Source organism: Salminus brasiliensis, chromosome 23, assembly GCF_030463535.1.
Source record: "Salminus brasiliensis chromosome 23, fSalBra1.hap2, whole genome shotgun sequence".
NCBI lineage: Eukaryota > Metazoa > Chordata > Actinopteri > Characiformes > Bryconidae > Salminus > Salminus brasiliensis.
Window position 1 is genome coordinate 24,666,633 of NC_132900.1, and position 20,910 is coordinate 24,687,542.

Below are 20,910 nucleotides of genomic sequence, written 5' to 3' on the forward strand. Positions count from 1 at the left end.
TAAGGGAACCTCAAATCTTTTCCATAACTCATAGGACCCTATTCTTGAGTACATTCATACTAGTGTTTTACTGACTGAACTTGACAGTGATGCTTCATGAATCCTTTCTAGTAGTGTGATGTTTGTAGTTTTTATTGATTTATTATTATTTTTTTAAATAATAATTATTATTTTTTATGTGTGTTTTCCCCCTCATAGGCATTGAGGTCTACATTGTGGATGGGTGAGTGGGCATTTAGGCAAGGAATGGGAGAATTGGAGGGTTGGGGGGTTAGTCACACTTTATCTGCTGTAAACCATATGTTGCACACTCAATCCCAATCAAACCCAATCAAAGTGATTTTGAATACCACCAATATGTTTAAAATGGTCATTAATTACAAGTTTATATTTACCTGACTTTTGTGAAATCTCATTTCGAACGTCATTGAACAGTTTAGGCAGTGCCTACTTTTACGTCCAGGAAGCTCATACTTGGGGTCAATAATTTTAAGTAACCTATTGAATCCTCCTTTATCCGTTGTGCTTAAAGGCACCATGTCTCTAGCCAAATAGTAGGCCACAGCAGGCGTTATTTCTTGCCACCTTTTGCTTGTTTTCTCACATGGTAGCTATAACTCTAGAAAAAGAAGCTGCCAGTGCTACTTGCTTTCCTCCAACAGAGGAGGGGGTTTTATCTGACTTAGTCTGCTCTTCTTCGCGGTATTTCACCGCCTCAGCAAACGGCTGTGGATGGTGTAGTTTCAGATGATGAAATAAATTTGTTGTGCTGCTACCTTTTGTTGCAATGTTTTACTGCACTATTTGCACTATTTGCATTATTTGATGATGCTCTGTTCAGCATCATCCCTGCGAAAGCCAAACCACTTCCACACAACTGACCCACGCTGGAATTAAAGCTTCGCCACTGGTTTCATTTTTGTCCATATGTTGACTTACTCACAGTTATCAGAAAGGCACACCTGAGTGAGTGTGATAATTGTGCCAAATCGTGTAAAATTGTGTAAAAATACTATTGAATATATCGATATTTGCGATATATCCCCCAGGCTCGCTGACTAACATGAGATGACAAAGAGACAAACTTGAGACAGAGCTCTGGTGCACTGGCCTAACTCCATTAGTACCATTCAGTACTGGTCTGATTCCAGTACACACCAATTCAGACTGTACTACCAGCAGGCCGAGTTTTAGTCAGATTAGTGAGTGCAGCATTGTCTTCATTACTGCACTTCCTTGTAGATTTTCCTTTTAGATCTGATTTCATTTAAGAATTGTATATTCAATTTTTAGTCCACATACAAGGAAGTGGAAAAGACAAACATAAATATTGATCTGCACTATTCAAAATTCGAATCTCAGTTCCAATAATGTAGAGTTAAATGGTTTCCTGTTGCAGTGTCTTGTGTTAAACACGTCAAACTAAAAGTGTCATGTAATCACAGTTTTTTGACATCCCAGTCTTAACTTAATGCAGTGCATGTAAAGTGTTTTTCTCTTTCAGCCTACTGTTTCCAGCTCCATCCACTGTGGGCAGGTTTATTGACCTGAGCTTCGTTGTACTCCCCAATTATTCAAAATTGCTGTACTGCTCTACAGTTATTCAAAACAGAAATGAATGGGCCATCTATCTGATCCAGCATAGTCACAGCCATAAATGTACTATAATTCCAGCTAACTTATTTCCCTTCCTTTTCTTATTGCTGCAACCAACACACATGATATGTCCAAATGACACCCTTTCTTATGAATGCATCCAGCTACTTAAGTTGCACCTATTGTGGACACAGATGTGGAACTGTGTTCTCTGGAATGATGGTGCTCGATCCAATACTTTTGGGAAGAATTGGGGATTTGTTGAGGTGGGGTGGTGATCATCCAACGTCCTGATCTCACTAATGCTTGAATGTTGTTGAATGTTGTTGAATGCTCACAGCAATGCTCCAAAATCTAGTATAAAGTACTTTGGACAGTAGAAACAGTCACTTTAACAAAAGCAGGATAAACTCTTCTTAGTAGCCTGGATTGCAGAAGTAACAACGGATGAGCAGATGTCCCAAACACTCTTTAACTTTCAGTGTAAGTTAACATAAATAAGTTATTTTAGCACATTTTGGACCATTTCTATTCAGTGCCTTTCTATGGAGGTTATACAAGCTGTGTGTATCAAGTGACTAAATTCACTCATTAGAGGATGAGTATGACTGAATACGTTTGGACATTTGTTTATCAGCTCCTGCCCACTCTGGGCCTGGCTTTACCCTGACATCAGCATGACAGGTGGTTCAAACATCTCTACCTCATTCAGCCACGAGAACTTCATCGGGTAAGATCTTTCTGTTCAACTGGGTCGGGTTTCCCAAAACATCTGAGCACAAAGATTCTTACATGGTAGAACGAGCATCACACTGAACACTCTACCTCTCAACATGATTCTGATACTGAGATGCTTTGGGGAAACTTGCCCCGATCAGTGTTTCACATCATAAGTTAGTAGTGAATGGAGTAGCTATTTTTATTTCTAGATTTGACAACATGTCTACAAAGGTAAATTTTAAAATCCACAGCTCAGCACTGGTGTTTGGTATTGTCATGGCAACTGTCCCTTTCCTCTTCCTCCTCCTCCTCCTCCTCCTCCTCTCAGGTAAATGTGTACTCATAATCACTCATTTTTGTAAACCTATTGGTTCTCATGTTTGCATTAATCTTTTTGAAATAAACTTAAGTTATTGCCCCCTCAAGGGGAAATGTGAGTATTATAAGCTGTAAATAGGGCATTTAAAACATTACTAGAGGACATGTATTAAATATGACCCTTATCCTTTATTTTTAAAGATTGTTTTGATGCTTTTTGTTGTGAGAACATGTATGTATGTATAAATGAATTCATGAATGAATGCTGGAGAAACCCATGTATTAAATGAGCCCCTGCTTGCAGCTGTACACAAATGTAATCTTCAAGTACATCCATGCATTTAATTTTTCCTATAAAACATCCTTCCCTCATAAAATTTGCTCAACATAAAGTATGCAATATTTTTAATACCTCATGATATTCATGATAGCGATCTTGTACTCTTAACTGCTGTGCATTTTATTATTTATTTTATTATTTATTATTTATAATGATTTATTATAAATAATGTATAATTATTTATATTTACAGTTATAGATAGTAGATATATGTGTTGTAATTAAACTCAGTTACTTAGTTACTCTGTATATTATTAATTGTTATATGTTTAATTAGAGTTAGAGTTTATCTGTAACTGTGAAGCTGGATCAATTTGAATATATATTTGAATATCTCTGTTATCCTGATCCCGAGCCCTAGCACGATCCAATGCCTACCCCGAACTCGGGACGGGTCGGTCAGAGAATCAAAACTCTAGTTTATACACCCTCAGGTTCACCAGGGGGCGCTGATCTATATTTTTTTGTTTAGTTCTTGTATTTGAAGATCACCAAGACCAATATTCAAATTTGAATTTAAGGGAACATTAGGAATTATTAAATGTAATATAATTATTTAAATGTGTCTTCATGATTTGTAAAATATTTGAATAGTAAACAGTTCATGGAGGTTTACACACATCTACACCTGTCATTTCTGTTCTGCTCCATTAACTAGAGAACATTTCTCCAGTCTTTTCTCCTGCACAACAAAGCTGCCTCAGAACTTTCCATCTCATTGAGAAGTACATGAATCAGACTGCAGCTCGAGCAGCTTGCAGAGCCAACTACACTGACCTGGTCACTGTGTGCAGTGAAGAAGACAACACTGCACTGATTAATCTGACTAAAACTAACAGTACAGTCTGGATTGGTCTGCAGCGCGGTCAGAACAGTACTAAATGGTCTAATGGTGATGAAGTTACATTCAGTAATCTGACTGGGAGCTGTGGGCCAAAGCCCTGCTGTGCTGCTATGAAGGCTAATAGTTCAATGGAAAGTCTAAACTGCTCAGAGAAAAGGAATTTCATGTGTTATAAACAAGGTAAATACTGACTATTAACTATAGAGATTTAAACTGTATGAACTCTGTGCTGTTTAACTCCTCTCAGCTTCTGCTCTTAAAGGGTTCTCACCCACATCATTCCTGTTATATATATATATTTATATATTTACACAACCGCTTTCCCAAATCTCTTAATACCAAAATCTTAAACAGGCTGCTTCTGCTATTAAGAATATGCTATTGAATACTAATGTATGTAAATGACCCCTGTTCTGATTAACTGCTCTTTATTTAAAGAGAAATGAAAGATGAAATTTTCTGTATGAAGAGGTTAATTTGTTCACTCTTTTACGTCCACAGATGAGACTGACCTCACCTTCAGCTATCATCTAATCACTCAGTCTCTGACCTGGTATGAAGCTCAGACTTACTGCAGGAAGAACTACACTGATCTGGTCAGCATCAGAGATCAGGACCAGAATGAAGCAGTGAAGATAAAAGGGATGACCAGCAGCATGTCCTTCTGGATCGGCCTGCTGCGTGATGACTGGGAGTGGGCTGATGGAGGACGCTCTGCTTACAGAAACTGGGGGGCTGGTCAACCTCGATCATCATCAAACTGTACACAGCTGAGAAATGGGAAATGGGAAACAGTGCCATGCAGTAATAATGTGTCTGCTGCTCTGTGCTACAACAGTAAGTCCTGACTTCACACACACTCTACCTCTCTCAGCAGTGTCCAGTACCATCAATATAACACACCTTACATCAGTCAGTGTCTCTGATCTCACTGTAAAACATTGTCTTTTCTGTCTCTATCAGTGTCTGTAAATGTCAGTGCTGACTGTATGAGAGGGGAGAGAGCTCTGGACTACTGTAAGAAAGGTAACAGGACTGGTCAATATTGTATAAGTTATTATTAAATATTAAAGAACAACATCAAGTTAATAAGTTATTTCAAGCTGAATGCTAGATCTCATGGTCAAGTAGCTTCTTATTAAACACTCTTACATTTACACACATCACACCTACACCTGTCATTTCTGTTCTGCTCCATTAACTAGAGAACATTTCTCCAGTCTTTTCTCCTGCACAACAAAGTCGTCTCAGAACTTTCCATCTCATTGGGATGAACATGACTCAGACTGAAGCTCGAGCAGCTTGCAGAGCCAACTACACTGACCTGGTCACTGTGTACGATGTGGAAGACATCACTGCACTGATTAATCTGACTGGTATCGGTTCTGCCTGGACTGGTCTGTACCGGAATCAGTCCAGTGTTAAATGGTCTAATGGTGATAAAATTACCTTCAGTGCTCTGTCAGGAGACTGTGGGTCTGGGTTCTACTGTGCTGCTATGAAGGCTGATGGTTCATGGGAAAGTCTTCTGTGCTCAGATAAAAGGAATTTCATGTGTTACAAACAAGGTAAATACTGACTATTAACTATAGAGATTTAAACTGTGTGAATTCTGGACTGTTTACTCCTCTCAGCTTCTGCTGCATTTATTTACCTGTTTTTTTCCTCTGAAGCCCTTTTTATGTACATTACCAGTCAAATGTTTTTGAACAGCCCTATTTTTTCAGTTGTCCACTGGCAGTGTTTTATGGCCCATACAAGCCTGTTTTTTTGTTTTGCCATCTTAGCAATTACTTTCTTATGGACCCTCCACGTGTCAAACCTGTAATTTCAGGTCTTCTCTTCACAGTTAAAATAGACGTTTGTTCCAGTGTTAAACTGTGCTGCAAGGTGCTGTCGTATGAGCTGCAGACTATTTAAAACTTGTCTTCTGATGCTAGGCTGTGAGGCCTTTTCTTGTAACAGACCAGTTTTGAGTCTTTTGATGGTGTAGAAAATTGCATATATGGCACTTTGGCTTTAGTTATAGATTGGTCTATCGACATTCCTTTGTTAAGTATCTTTTTACGGATGTTACTACAGCAATCTGGATGTGCAGTGTTGTGTAAATACTGAAGTAGAGTGCAGTAACACAGTCAGTTTCAACAGTGCTGTTATACAGATTTATACAATGGGTTTGTAAATAGTTTACATCATTGTTACATCATGTCATGGGTATGGAGTTTGGAGACTAAACAGGCCAAGCCAACAAACCAAGAACTGTGCATGTACATGAACAAGACAAAGAAACACTCGAACAAAGGGACTATGTACAAATGTATGTAGGAACAAACACAGTGACTGGTACAAGAAACAAAGTGTAGAAACTGGCACAGAAACATACACTGAGACGGGGATCAGAACAGGAACAGACACAGAAACAACTAGAGTTAAGATGGCCAGGGAAACGGCACTGGAGCAGGAGCACACGAGACGAGACAGGAACAGAGGCAGCTGTCATCACTGGCACTAGGGCAGATGCCACTGCCGGGACTGGAACAGAAGCAACTGGTATTACTGGCCTTGGAGCAGGCGCAGATGCCACTGTCAGGAAAGGAGTTGGCAGCCTGGACACAGACACTGGAGATGGGATGGACTCTTCAGGTTCAACGGGTGCATGCATAAGGAAGTCCATAATCTCCAAGTACAAGTCCAAGGATCCTCATGACATGCACCCCTGTTAGCCTCTCCTCTCCTCATCATGACACATTTAACTGATGGCCACAGTGATTTTCGCACCCTGTGTCCTCTCTTTTCCTTCCACAGATGTGACTGACCTTACCTTCAGCTATCACCTGATCCCACAGTCTTTGACCTGGTATGAAGCTCAGACTTATTGCAGGAAGAACTACACTGATCTGGTCAGCATCAGAGATCAGGACCAGAATGAAGCAGTGAAGATAAAAGGGATAAACAGCTGCACTTCCTTCTGGATCGGCCTGCTGCGTGATGACTGGGAGTGGACTGATGGAGGACACTCTGCTTACAGAAACTGGTGGGATGGTCAGCCTGGGCCTTTCCCATCAGACTGTGTAAAACTAGTATCGGGAAAGTTGTATTCAGTGCCGTGCAGTAATACTGGACCTGCTCTGTGCTACAGCAGTAAGTACTGACACTCTTCACACACACTCTAACTCTCTCAGTTCAGTATCATCAATTTAACCCATCTAACGTAAATCAGAGTCTCTTATTTCAGTCTAAAACCTGCTTTTCTGTTTGTATTTCTGTCCCTATCAGCGTCCATTCATGTCAGTGATGACCGAATGAGCTGGGAGAGCGCTCTGGACTACTGTAAGAAAGAGAACAGGACTGGTCTTCTGCACATCGAGTCTGATCAGGAGCAAAAACTGTTGGAGTCTGAGCTCAGGAGGAGGAATGTCTCCGGGATGATGTGGGTGGGGCTGGGACAGCAGCAAATGTCTGAGCTGTTGAAGTTGTCCAGTAGACTGGCTTTGGGTCCCTGGACCAAGTGGACTGGAGTGCGTCCACTGTCTCCCAGGTGTGGTGCCACAGACACTGTGGAGAAATCATTCAGGGTGAAGACGGACGTTTCTGAACTCCGAGCCGTCTGTGAACTTAAAAAACAGTAAGAGTTTAGTGTTCCTCTGACTCTCCTGCTCCTTTCAGTAAGAGCTTCATCATTCGCTGCTGAGCTGAATCAGGTGATCAGATAAACACTAAAGTTATATTATACACACTTTCCAAAATGCTCTGAGCTTTTTTTGTGCTGATAAGGTTTCTGATATAAATGGTGATTTTTATAAAGTAACATTTCTATAGATATTTACATCTATATTCTATATTATTATTATTATTATTATTATTATTATTATTATGTTGAAATATTGTTGAATTGTCTGAAAATGGACATTTACTATCAATAAAAAGAAATACAATGTTATGTTTTATTTATGTGTGGTGTAAAATGTACAGAATTGTTTTCTCTTACGTTTTAACATCTAATAGAATGATTTTACAGTCATTTTAAAGATCAGCTTCTAGATTATCAGTAGCTGATTAACCAACAATGTGTTAAAAAAAAAAAAGACTAACAAGCAGTCTGACTGCGTCCCCTGGTGGTAGAAAAGGAGTGATGCGTACACAGTGAAGGGTAGATCATTTATACCTGTGCCAATGAAAATCCACCTGAGCTTGTTCGTTTCTCTAGTCATATTAAGCACAGTGCATCAGATAATATCATTTAAAAAACTAAATCCTTGTTTTCCACTAATGCCCAAACCCGGCCTACTTTTTCCATGGTGTAGAAATTGAAATAAATGAAACTGCAGCTAGTTCTTACAATGCCTTTTTTGGGTGTAAGAGACAAATGCAGTGTACCCCCACATGGGCCAATATCAATGCTGAGCTCATCTTAGGTCTGTTTCAATGCGCTGAATGTGCTGAAATACAGCAGCACAGCAGCAAAAGCTCTGTAATAGATTGGGCTTAAGTCCATCACCTGATCCATTAAAATATGGGACACTCTGCTCCAGTTATAGAACACATTCACACACATTCAACACCACATTCAGATCATAAACACCTTCATTATATTCACACTATATAAACTCATGTCATGACACATTTAACTGATGGCCACAGTGATTTTCGCACCCTGGGTCCTCTCTTTTCCTTCCACAGATGTGACTGACCTCACCTTCAGCTATCATTTAATCACTCAGCCTATGACCTGGTATGAAGCTCAGACTTACTGTAGGAAGAAATACACTGATTTGGTCAGCATCAGAGATCAGGACCAGAATGAAGCAGTGAAGATAAAAGGGATAAACAGCTGCACTTCCTTCTGGATCGGCCTGATGGACTGATGGTCAGCCTGGGCCTTTCCCATCAGACTGTGTAAAACTAGTATCAGGAAAGTTGTAGTTCAGTGCCGTGCAGTATGTGTATAATGCAGTATAATGCTGAGCTCATCTTAGGTCTGTTTCAATGCCTCTGTGAAGTACTTGCTTTTGGATTTTTCACAGTCCAACACAGCAACCAACCACTCATGAATGTCATCTGTTTGATCTTCAGATGATAGAAACATCATGAGTAGTATCATTCTGAACTGAAAACACGCCTGCCTCTCTAACCTCATCTGCGATTGTGCTCTTTATCCCCTTTCTCAGAACATCCACAACTTTGTTGACTATGTCTTTCCATATAAGAGTCACAAGAGGACCCATTCCTGTTACCCCAGTCATGATGTATCTAACTGTTAATGTGCTGCTAATGTTTACCTATTTCATTTTCAGCATTCTGAATATCTTATATATATTTTAAAGTTCATTTTTATTCTCTCTACCTGTCGACTCTGTAGTCCTGTCTTTTCATGTCTAGTCGGTTCACCAACAGAATCAGACTGGCTAATCTGCTGCGCTAAGGCTACAAAAACATCCTCTATCCTCTACCTGTCCCTTCAGTAGTCGTGGCGTTGGAAAGGGTTTGCTGCTCCGACACTACAAAACATCCCATTAATGAGGCTATTTAATATATTACACTTCTGAATGATGTTTTTTGTTTTCAGCTTGAAACTGGATGTTTGTGATTAATGGTGTTTTGGGCTCTACTAAATAAACTAAGCTAAGCTGACATTGCAAACATTGAGCAATGGCCTTACACTGACAATAGTAAGTTCTCCATATCTCTCTTTACCGGCTGCAACTTGGGTCTGTCCTCTGGAAAGCAGATCTGTTCATTTGACACATTCTGCAGCATCTTCTTCCAATACTTTTCTTTTTTAACCTGGCCTTTCCAACTCCACCTGGCCTCTTCCTTTTTTAACGCTTCCCGCTTCTCCGGGAGGGGAGAATTCCTTCAGACGGAAGAACCCCTCTAATCTACTGCGATGTAGGGGCTGTGCTGTCAGATGAATGGAGAATGAATACAAGAAGAAGATTAGATAAGTCACAGATAAGAGTCAAAATTATTTTCCCATCCAACCGGCCCAAACCCGAGACTGACATGAGCCGGCCCATAGAGAATCCTCCCGAATCTCCCCATTAGCCACTCCGGGCCTCCTTCTGCCACCTCTAAAATGTCTTTTTATTTTGATGATGTCACCATGCACCAGCGGTCAGGACCATTTTAAAAAATATTAATCAATATCATCCCACCACTTTTACCAATCATCGCTCACCCTGTATAATGCTGCCATAAAATCATGTCTAAAATATTGTATTTATGAGATTTATGAGAAGAGCACATAAAAACCACCGCAATGCTGTATTTACTAGAGTGAAGCTCAGATTCTTCAGTGATCCTGTCTTTCTGAGGTGGGGGGGGGGGTGTCAATAAAACTGACTAATACTGGCCACTGATAACTGCATTGTAAACTGGTTGTATTTCAGTTATTCATCTGCCACACAAGAACACTGCAGATCACCTGTGAACTTTTTTCGCTGTGAACTGCTCTCCTTCACGCTGTAAGGCCCTAAACCAGTGACCGGCCGATCAGCCTTTACACCAGCGGTACAAACCCAGCCAAACCCATAACTGCTCTGACCTAAATGTCTCCCTATAGAGCTTTGGGTAACACTTCGGAGCCTAAGACACTGTATCAAATGGTAAAGATGTAATTGATGTGATAAGAATTTCTTTACTCTTATTATGAGGCTGTATGAAGTTGTTCGATCTTAACTGGTGTAGCAGTTATTTTAACTGCTCACTCAATTCTGTTAATGTCTGTTAGCAGGTATTTGCTGATAGACACTGACAGAAGTGAGAACCCAGAAATGTGAAAAGGGTCCATCCACAAAGTGCAGGGTGCAGTGTGTGTTTGTATGGGGTGGAGGTGTAATGAGACAGGTGAGATAACCTGTGAACTTGTGAACTTGTGACTGGTACACTGCGCTATTGTCTGTTCAGGATCCTAATTGCTTAGGGGGTAGAAGCTGTCTCGGCTGGTTCTGGTCTTCATGCTTCTGTACTTCATGCCACTGGACAGTGGCTTGCGTGGGTGGCAGTGGCGGTTCTAGACCATTTTAACTGGGAGGGAAGGCAAGCTGGGACCAGTGGTTATGTGAGAGGGGTTGATTGTTTTCTAGCGTGTGGTGCTTTACAGGCATTAAGAAACAAATACATGCAACACTAAACATTTTTATTTATACAGTCTATACTCAGTTTTATATTTAGTCTTGTCATGTTCATCTGGCTCTATCTGACTTTCTGCACAAGTCTTTCTTTTTTTGGAAGAAGTGTGAGATATCATTTTTCCTCTTCATTTTGAAAATAAATACAGAGCAAAAACAAGTGTCGAGCCACCACTAAGAGGGGATTGCTGCGTTAGCTTTGCCTTCATTTTCTTCAGGATTAATAAAGTATCAATTTAGCTAAACCTCAAACCTTTCCGACGCCACGACTACTGAAGGGACAGGTAGAGGATATTTAGTTATTTAAGAGTTTTACATTACAAAGTCATTTTAACTAATTCAATCGAATAAGCCTTTACATTTTTACACAATCACAATAAAGGCTAAATTGTGTAAAAAAAAACCCACTTTGAACATGTTATGTTATTCAGCAAAATAGATTGACCTTTAATTCAATGTTTTTGTAGCCTCAGAGCAGCAGATTAGCCAGTCTGATTCTGCTGGTGAACCGACTAGACATGAAAAGACAGGACTACAGAGTCGACAGGTAGAGAGAATAAAAATGAACTTTAAAATATATAAGATATTCAGAATGCTGAAAATGAAATAGGTAAACATTGTTTAATCAATAATGATCTCTGTCCATGACTTCACAGTGCATATGCCCTTCTAGTCTAATGTAGTATAATACAGGTGAGTTAGATGCTGAGGGAAGAGACAGAGTCCAATGAGCCGTGCAGCAGGAGAGCCCAGAAACTCAGACAGCTCCTAGTGTAGATGAGGAGACTGATGCTTTTCAGCTCTCATCCACAGCAGCTCACAGAATGTTTTAGAGGTGTTCATTGTTTTGAGCCAGTATAATCTGTGCCTTCAGCAGCACATTAGCAGTTAGATACATCATGACTGGGGTAAAAGGTATGGGTCCTCTTGTGACTCTTATATGGAAAAACATAGTCAACAAAGTTGTGGATGTTCTGAGAAAGGGGATAAAGAGCACAATCGCAGATGAGGTTAGAGAGGCAGGCGTGTTTTCAGTTCAGAATGATACTACTCATGATGTTTCTATCATCTGAAGATCAAACAGATGACATTCATGAGTGGTTGCTTGCTGTGTTGGACTGTGAAAAATCCAAAAGCAAGTACTTCACAGAGGCATTGAAACAGACCTAAGATGAGCTCAGCATTGATATTGGCCCATGCGGGAGTACACTGCATTTCTCTCTTACACCCAGAAAAAGGCATTGTAAGAGCTAGCTGCAGTTTCATTTATTCCAATTTCTACACCATGGAAAAAGTGGGCCGGGTTTGGGCATTAGTGGAAGAGTATATTTAGTATGATATTATCTGATGCACTGTGCTTAATATGACTAGAGAAACGAACAAGCTCAGGTGGATTTTGAATGGCACAGGTATAAATGATCTACCCTTCACTGTGTACGCATCACTCCTTTTCTACCACCAGGGGACGCAGTCAGACTGCTTGTTAGTCTTTGGTTAATCAGCTACTGATATTCTAGAAGCTGAGCTTTAAAATGACTGTAAAATCATTCTATTAGATGTTAAAACTTAAGAGAAAACAATTCTGTACATTTTACACCACACATAAATAAAAATATTTCTTTTTATTGACAGTAAATGTCCATTTTCAGAAATTACACAATTCAACAAAATGTCAACATAATAATAACAATAATAATAATAATAATAATAATAATATAGAATATAGATGTGAATATCTATAGAAATGTTACTTTATAAAAATCACCATTTATATCAGAAACCTTATCAGCACAAAAAAAAGCTCAGAGCATTTTGGAAAGTGTGTATAATATAACTTTAGTGTTTATCTGATTACCTGAATCAGCTCAGCAGCGAATGATGAAGCTCTTACTGAAAGGAGCAGGAGAGTCAGAGGAACACTAAACTCTTACTGTTTTTTAAGTTCACAGACGGCTCGGAGTTCAGAAACGTCCGTCTTTACCCTGAATGATTTCTCCACAGTGTCTGTGGCACCACAGCTGGGGGACGGAGGACGCACTCCAGTCCACTTGGTCCAGGGACCCAAAGCCAGTCTATAGGACAACTTCAACAGCTCAGATATTTTCTTTTGTCCCAGCCCCACCCACATCAGCCCAGAGACACGCCTCCTCCTGAGCTCAGACTCCAACAGTTTCTGCTCCTGATCAGACTCGATGTGCAGAAGACCAGTCCTGTTCTCTTTCTTACAGTAGTCCAGAGCGCTCTCCCAGCTCATTCGGTCATCACTGACATGAATGGACGCTGATAGAGACAGAAATACAAACAGAAAAGCAGGTTTTAGACTGAAATAAGAGACTCTGATTTACTTTAGATGGGTTATATTGATGATACTGAACTGAGAGAGTTAGAGTGTGTGTGTGAGGTCATGACTTACTGCTGTAGCACAGAGCAGGTCCAGTATTACTGCACGGCACTGAATACAACTTTCCTGATACTAGTTTTACACAGTCTGATGGGAAAGGCCCAGGCTGACCATCCCACCAGTTTCTGTAAGCAGAGTGTTCTCCATCAGTCCACTCCCAGTCATCACGCAGCAGGCCGATCCAGAAGGACATGCTGATGTTTCCTCTTTTTATCTTCACTGCTTCATTCTGGTCCTGATCTCTGAAGTTGACCAGATCAGTGTAGTTCTTCCTGCAATAAGTCTGAGCTTCATACCAGGTCAGAGACTGAGGGATCAGATGAGAGCTGAAGGTGAGGTCAGTCACATCTGTGGTGGAGAAAGAGTGGACACATTAATATCTTCATGCAGAAAATGTCTTTTATCTTTTCAACAATTTTTTTTCTTCAAATGATAAAACCTTAGAGAACATTTCAGCTTATTGTGACTCGGAAAAGAGCACAATGTGATGAAGCTGGAAATGTGTGGATTCTGGTCAGCAGTGTCCACTGAGAGAAGACACCCATACATCATCATAAACTCTGCATTTCAGTTTTACTCTGTTCTTACTCTGACATCATGACAGATTTCATACAGTTAAAATCTCTATAGTTAATTGTCAGTGTTTACCTTGTTCATAACACATGAAATTCCTTTTCTCTGTGCACTGAAGACTTTCCCATGAACCATCAGCCTTCATAGCAGCACAGCAGGGCTTTGGCCCACAGCTCCCAGTCAGATTACTGAATGTTACTTTATCACCATTAGACCATTTAGTACTGTTCTGACCGCGCTGCAGACCAATCCAGACTGTACTGTTAGTTTTAGTCAGATTAATCAGTGCAGTGTTGTCTTCTTCACTGCACACAGTGACCAGGTCAGTGTAGTTGGCTCTGCAAGCTGCTCGAGCTTCAGTCTGAGTCATGTTGGTCTCAATGAGATGGAATGTTCTGAGACAGCTTTGTCCTGAAGGAGAAAAGACTGGAGAAATATTCTCTAGTTAATGGAGCAGAACACGAATTAAATAAAATTTATTTGTATGTGTTAAGGTTTATTAAATCATATTTAATTTGAAAGAACCTGAAGATCACCAACACCACTTTTCAAATTTATCATGTTTAACAGTTACATTTGAACTCTTTCACGATTAAATATTAAACACATATTAATAAGTAATAAACAAATAAAATATTACAAATATATAATATAAATATATAATATAAATATATTACAAATATTAATCTCTGTAGTTGAGTTATATTACAACAAATACAGCTTTGTACAGACCAAGGAAGCACATATTGAAGAAAATTTAACTGTAAATATCAATAATTAAGAGTACAGGATAAGTGTCATGAGTTATTAATAATATTGGAAAATTTATGTTGAGTAGATTTTATGAGGGAAGGTTATTGATAAGGAGGAAAAATTAACCTCTTGGATGTGCCTGAAGATTACATTTATGTTATCTGGCTGGCAGGGGCTTAATGTTAAGACATATATTAAGATTTATATAGAGCGTATTATACTCAAATTTCCCCTTAAAGGTCAATATCTCTATCTATATTACATATCTAGAAGTAGATACAAACAGGTTTATTGATAAGCTAACTGATTATTGAGTAAATATGTATGACGTTAAGAGTGATGTGTAAAAACCTTATTAAGAGAAAATTCATGCAAACATGAGAACCAATTGGTTTATAAAAATGAATAATTATGAGTACACATTTACCTGAGAGGAGGAGGAGGAAGAAAAAAGGGACAGTTGCCATGACAACACCAAACACTCCCACCAGTGCTGAGTTAGCGCTCTGTGGGTTTTAAAATATACATTTGTGCACATGTTGTCAAATCTAGAAATAGTGACTCAGTTTACACACAACTACTCAATTCACTACTAACTAATGATGTGAAACACTGATCAGGGTCAAGTTTCCCAAAAGCATCTCAGTATCAGAATCATGTTGAGTGGTAGAGAGAGTGTTCAGTGTGATGCTCGTTCTACCATCTAAGAATCATCTTTGTGCTCAGATGTTTTGGGAAACCTGACCCAGTTGAACTCGTGTTCAGAAAGATCTTACCTGATGAAGTTCTGGTGGCTGAATGAGGTGGAGATGTTTGAACCACAGAGATGTCACCTGCCACGTTGATGTCAGGGTAAAGTCAGAGTCAGTGTGGGCAGGAGTTGATAAACAAATGTATTTACGGCGCATTTGTATTACGATGCCTTTGTCTGACACATTTGCTTATATAGATACAGTGTGAAGAAAACTGGGCTATGGGGTTCTCTGGAGTCATGGAGCTCCATCCAATACCTTTGGGGTGAGTTGGAGTAGTAAGTCTAATCATGTAACATCAGTACCTGACCACACTGATCTCGCTCTCATGGGGCTGAATGCAATCAGAGCAAACAAGAGTAGAGGTGGTTCCTGCAGCAAAGGGGATAAGCTCCCTATTGTAAAAAGATTTGGTGGAATCTCATAATCCCTGGTTAGTTACTCCTAAGGATGATTACAGATGGGTTTGGTTGGGTTTTCAGTTTTTGTTTTCGTTCCTTTTACTGGTTTGGAGCTCTGATGAGTATACACATCTAATTAAATAACTCAAATGATTAAATTGCATAAATGAATGAAAAACATCAAAAATATTCTAACTAAAATTTTATCAAAGCTCTATTTGGAATAAATAAATTAAATCATAAAGCATTTAACATACTCTCTATATCTATATTACAGCTATGTACTAAGGAGGCAAGGCTCTCTACAGGCAAGATTGTTCAAGTAGCATGTATATCAAGTAGTAGATGCTTCACAGGATTGGTGATGCTCCCCTGGAATGTCCTGTTGAGTTCTGCAGTCAAGGCATCAATAAATGTATAGTACACATTTGTCCTGTAGTTTGATAAACAAATGTATTGACGGCACAGAAACACACTGATGCCTTTGTCTGATACATTTGCTTATATAGGTACAGGGTGGAGAAAACTGGGCTATGGGGTTCTCTGGAGTGATGGAGCTCCATCCAATACCTTAGGGGTGAGTTGGAGTGGTAAGTCTAATCATCCAACATCAGTACCTGACCACATAGCTGGTGTCTCTTTGTGTATTCTGGGAAAATTCCTGGTGTTTTACCCGGGAATGTTTCTATCAGTCGATCAAAACAAACAACAGCTCTGTTCTGATTGGCTGGACCTCACTAAAAAGCAGTCAGAACCGAGGAAAGAAGTTTTGTTGGATCACTATTGGCTGCATAGAATCATCAATGGCATTTTAGCAAATTATGACATGTTTCATGTACTATTTCATGTGACCCTGCCTGGTAAGGGACTGAAGCCTTGCCCTCAGAGCCTCAGAACATGGCTTGTGACTAATGCCATGGTAGCAATGTTAGGTGAGTCTAGCAACAGGTGCAATAGCGATGCTAACACTGCAGTAGCGCTGCTAACATCCCAGTAGCGATGCTAGCAGCTGGGTATGGATTCTGGACTTTATATGCACATTTCAACAAGGTCAGTCAGTCACTCAGACTCAGAATGCCAAATTGCATCTTCTAGACCAGCCTGCTAGGTGGTCCAGCAACAATCCTCCAGTGTCTCAAGAGGCATGTGCACATACATTTGTGGGGGCAGAGGCTCAAGCTCATGCCAAAATGATTCATAAAAAGTCAATACACATCTAATTAAATAACTCAAATTATTAAATTGCATAAATGAATGTTTGTGATGTTGCTGAATACTCTGGACTTTTATAAGCTCCTCCTCAAATCAAGGCCATCTATTTCCCCCATTTTAAACTGCCTGCCTATCTTCACGGATTATCACTTTCCCGGTGGAACCAAAACTTTCCACTTGACCCCATACATTTACCACACCACAGACTTTCCTCTCCAACTTACATACAATTGTTGTAAATAGCTTGTGTATTTGTTTATTTATATGTTGGTTTGTTTGTGTGTTGGGTGTTTTGGGAAGGGTTGTATTGTAGTATATTCATTAGCTATGCGGGTGTTTACAGACCCTAAGGAATGATATGGAGTTGAGTCGATTCAGCTGTGTCTTCATGTACTATGTAATGTACTATGTATGTTAAGCAATGGTGGGGGTTGATTTACACCCCTCATGGGTTAGACAGTGACATCTTATATATGGAAACAGTACAACAACATATGATGTGTAGTAGGGTATAAAATGTGAGTGTTCCTTTGTCTAGGGAGAGAGCAGAGGGGCACTGAGAATTGGCAGGCTCTCTCCACACTGTACTTTTGATTGGAATAAAATGTTTCATTATTGCAACTGAAAGATGGTGGTCACGATTCTCCTTTCAATATAAGTCCTTCCAAGAACACCTCTTTATTCTCTGTAAAAACATCTAAATTTACTTTTTGGTCATATTGTGTAATTTTTCTCTTTGGTCTCCTTCACTTTCATTTTTGGCTGCCTTATTTACAAACTTATATACAGGCCCATGTGATCCCACACTGTTCCTGGGGTTTACTCTAGGGGATAGTTTGCAGACATTGAGTTTTGAGAGGTCTTTTCCACCTCTAGTTGGTGGCATGACTGGGATGGGTTTGGTCTTACTCCTGCTGGTTGCCTTTGAGCTTGGTAATAGCTATGAGAGCCATTCTACCTAGTGCCTCAGTCAGCGTTTTACCTTTTGAGGTCACCCCTTAAATAGCTGTCCAACCAATCTCACATTAACGTATCCAGTTGAGGGAGTTTTGTCTCTTGGACAGTTGCTGCGACTTCTGGTAGCAGAGTGGCAGTCATGTCTGCTAGAGTTGCTTCTAGCTCCCCCAGGAGGGTTTCCTCACTGGAGATCTATGAGTTGGGAGCCTTCTGCCATGTTAGTTGAACTTAGTAATGTGGTGAGGGTTACTCTACCTGTTTCACTATGAAGTTATGCATTCCGTTTTAAACGGTAGAGTTGGTTGAGTCACTTATGCTTGGAACACAGTCCCAACGACTGTGTGAACCTGCTACACTAACAAGCGGTTAGTACAACACAAAGCATTCTAATATTGTAAAAGCTGATTTACACTGAATTGGTAAATAACTCTGGGTCCGTCTCGGCCCCAACAAGCTTATGGTGAATACTTCTCCAATGTCAGTGAGACTGATTCTGCAGTTTCACTGATGAATTACCAAGGAAGTTATGCCAACTGATAGAAGGGCCCTGTGGGCAGCTAGAACTTACTGTGATGTCATCAATCCATGAAGCAGCTGGGGTTGAATCATCAGTAGGAGGCCAACATCGGTATGAAATAACCAGCACCAAGCACACAGTAGATTCCCCACTGAATTCCAATCGCATGGTGATGGTTCAGGGAATTTTTTATTCAACAAGTCCTTGTTCGGGAACCAAAATATGTAGTGTATTTGCTACAGGGTTGATTATAAATTACTTTAATCAGAGGTCAAATTTAGGTTTAATTAAAGTTTAAATCAGGGAGGTGAAAACATTAAGGGAAAGGCCTGATCACACATCACATGCATCCAAGGTGATTTCAGTACAACTTCTTTATTATAAGAAAATAGAAGGATAAATGATACATTCAAACAATAATAGTGATAGTGTCTAAGTGTATGAAATCAGATATATTGATTAACTAAATGATATAAAATCAACACATGAATAACATAGTCTGGACCTACAGCTTGTGGGGGTAAGTCTGGTAATAGGGCTGAGACAACTTATAAACTGAACTAGGGTGAAAACTTTACTAAGTTGTGAATCTGATGTTACTGTGGGGTGACTACTGGTGGTCTGGGGCCTTGGATGAGCAGCGGTGTGAGATCCGACGGAGATACGGGAGCCCTCTTTGTCTTCAGCAGGTAGAACTTCTTTCCTGGACCACAGATATGATTCTTTGGTCAGCAGCTCTGGCCTGGCGGTTACTGGAGCTTCTCCTTAACTGCGCTTTGTGGGTTCTACCCCTTTGGTGAATGATGTTTTTGGCAGCAGCTTGCTTCACAGGCACTGGCAGTGTGTGATTTGCAAGTGGCTCGTCATTTGGTTCCTGGGCTTCAGTATGGCAGTACCGTCACTGAAATCTTCAAGTTTCGGAGTGTCAAGGCAAAGAACCAGAGGTCAGCTGTGTTGCAGCAAGGTGAACTTCATAAGCTCAGGATTTGAGTCTGGTTCTCTCTAAACTAACTGTCATGAGTTATAAGCTTAAAATAAACTCTCGCTGGCCAAGCAATAGTTCAATCTGGACTAACTAACTAAAAATGGACGATGGGCACAGAAACAACAAAAATGTGCAAACAAAACGGAACTTTAACAGATCAAGTCTACCTTCAGGGTTTGAGTCATGGTAAGAGTCGACATATGAAACGTTTCTTCCTTTCCTTCTTGACTTTTCCTTAACTTCTTTTCTTTCTCTTCCTGACTTTCTTGACTTCTTCTTAACTCTTAACTGACTTTGTTTTGGCTTTGCACCCTCATTTATCTGACTCCATGCTCATTCCTTGAGGCTAGGGCTCAGACACGGATTGGCTGTCTCCATACTGGTGGTTTGAATGTTCTCACAATTCATGTCTTTTCAAGTGCAAGTTCACCCTATTAAAGAATAATTCTAATTATGATAGCATGGGTAGCTATGAATGGAAGCTAAGGTTTGTTAGCATACAAAGTAGCCTCTGGCATGCAGTTAATTGTATTAGCATTAGCCCCAATCCTGCTGGTTAATTGTATTAGCATTAGCCCCAATCCTGCTGGTATTACCAATGTGTTTACAAGTGTTCACTGCTGCTATTCTCTTACTTTTTAATCTGCTTATTTCACTGCACCACAACAGAGAAGCAGGAACCCTCATTTTTACTCATTTCACATACAGTCAGTCAGCCAAGACATATATGGTATCTGATCTGTGCTTCTTTAGAAAAAGCTTGTCTGACATGGAGATGCAAACACTGGACTGTCTCCGAGCTCATCTAAATAAGCACATGCTATAAAGAACTGTCTCCCAACCGTCTTTATCTGTTTGCCTAAAGGATGTGGTTTAGAACATGGTGTGAATACAAGCAAACTTTAAACACCAGAGTTTTGGGTAAATAATGGTCTATCTTGCAGTTTTGCTGCATGTTTTTGTTTCTAGTTAAGAGACGTAAGGAGATTTCCTAAGGCCGTCAGTCAATGCTTTCTTGTGCCAACTAAGAGCTTACCATATTTGGAGAATAGAGGCACAACACTCATTCTACACAAATTCACCTTCACCTTCACCTTTCAGAGGCGTCTCACGTGGGGTAGCCTGGCCTGACATTAGTTTTTGTTTTTTTTGTTTTTTCACCCACAAATGTTCCACAAAAGTGTATATTCAGCACAAACTCAGCATCAACGATGTGAGAACAATAGGAATGTTTAAGACATTTGAGCTTTGGACCTTGTAAGCATGGGTGTTGAATACACATAGGTGGTTATGGTTTTCAGAAATGTTTTTTTGTGTTTTGTTTTTTTTTGTAACTACTGTCTTCAAAGCTCGCACATTCAATATTTGTGAGGTAGGTGTGAACACACAGGCGAGAAGGACCTTTATCATAT

General features: G+C 39.9%; 1 protein-coding gene across 1 annotated transcript; it reads left to right on the forward strand.

The window, feature by feature from the left end:
* The first annotated feature begins 2,481 nt into the window (after positions 1–2,481).
* On the forward strand, positions 2,482–7,479 carry LOC140546061 (macrophage mannose receptor 1-like). Its single transcript, XM_072669186.1, has 6 exons — positions 2,482–2,644; positions 3,632–3,997; positions 4,319–4,654; positions 4,781–4,843; positions 6,623–6,958; positions 7,094–7,479. The coding sequence occupies exons 1-6, from the start codon at positions 2,536–2,538 to the stop codon at positions 7,444–7,446; spliced, it is 1,563 nt and encodes a 520-aa protein (XP_072525287.1). The 5' UTR covers positions 2,482–2,535; the 3' UTR covers positions 7,447–7,479.
* The last annotated feature ends 13,431 nt before the right edge of the window (positions 7,480–20,910 follow it).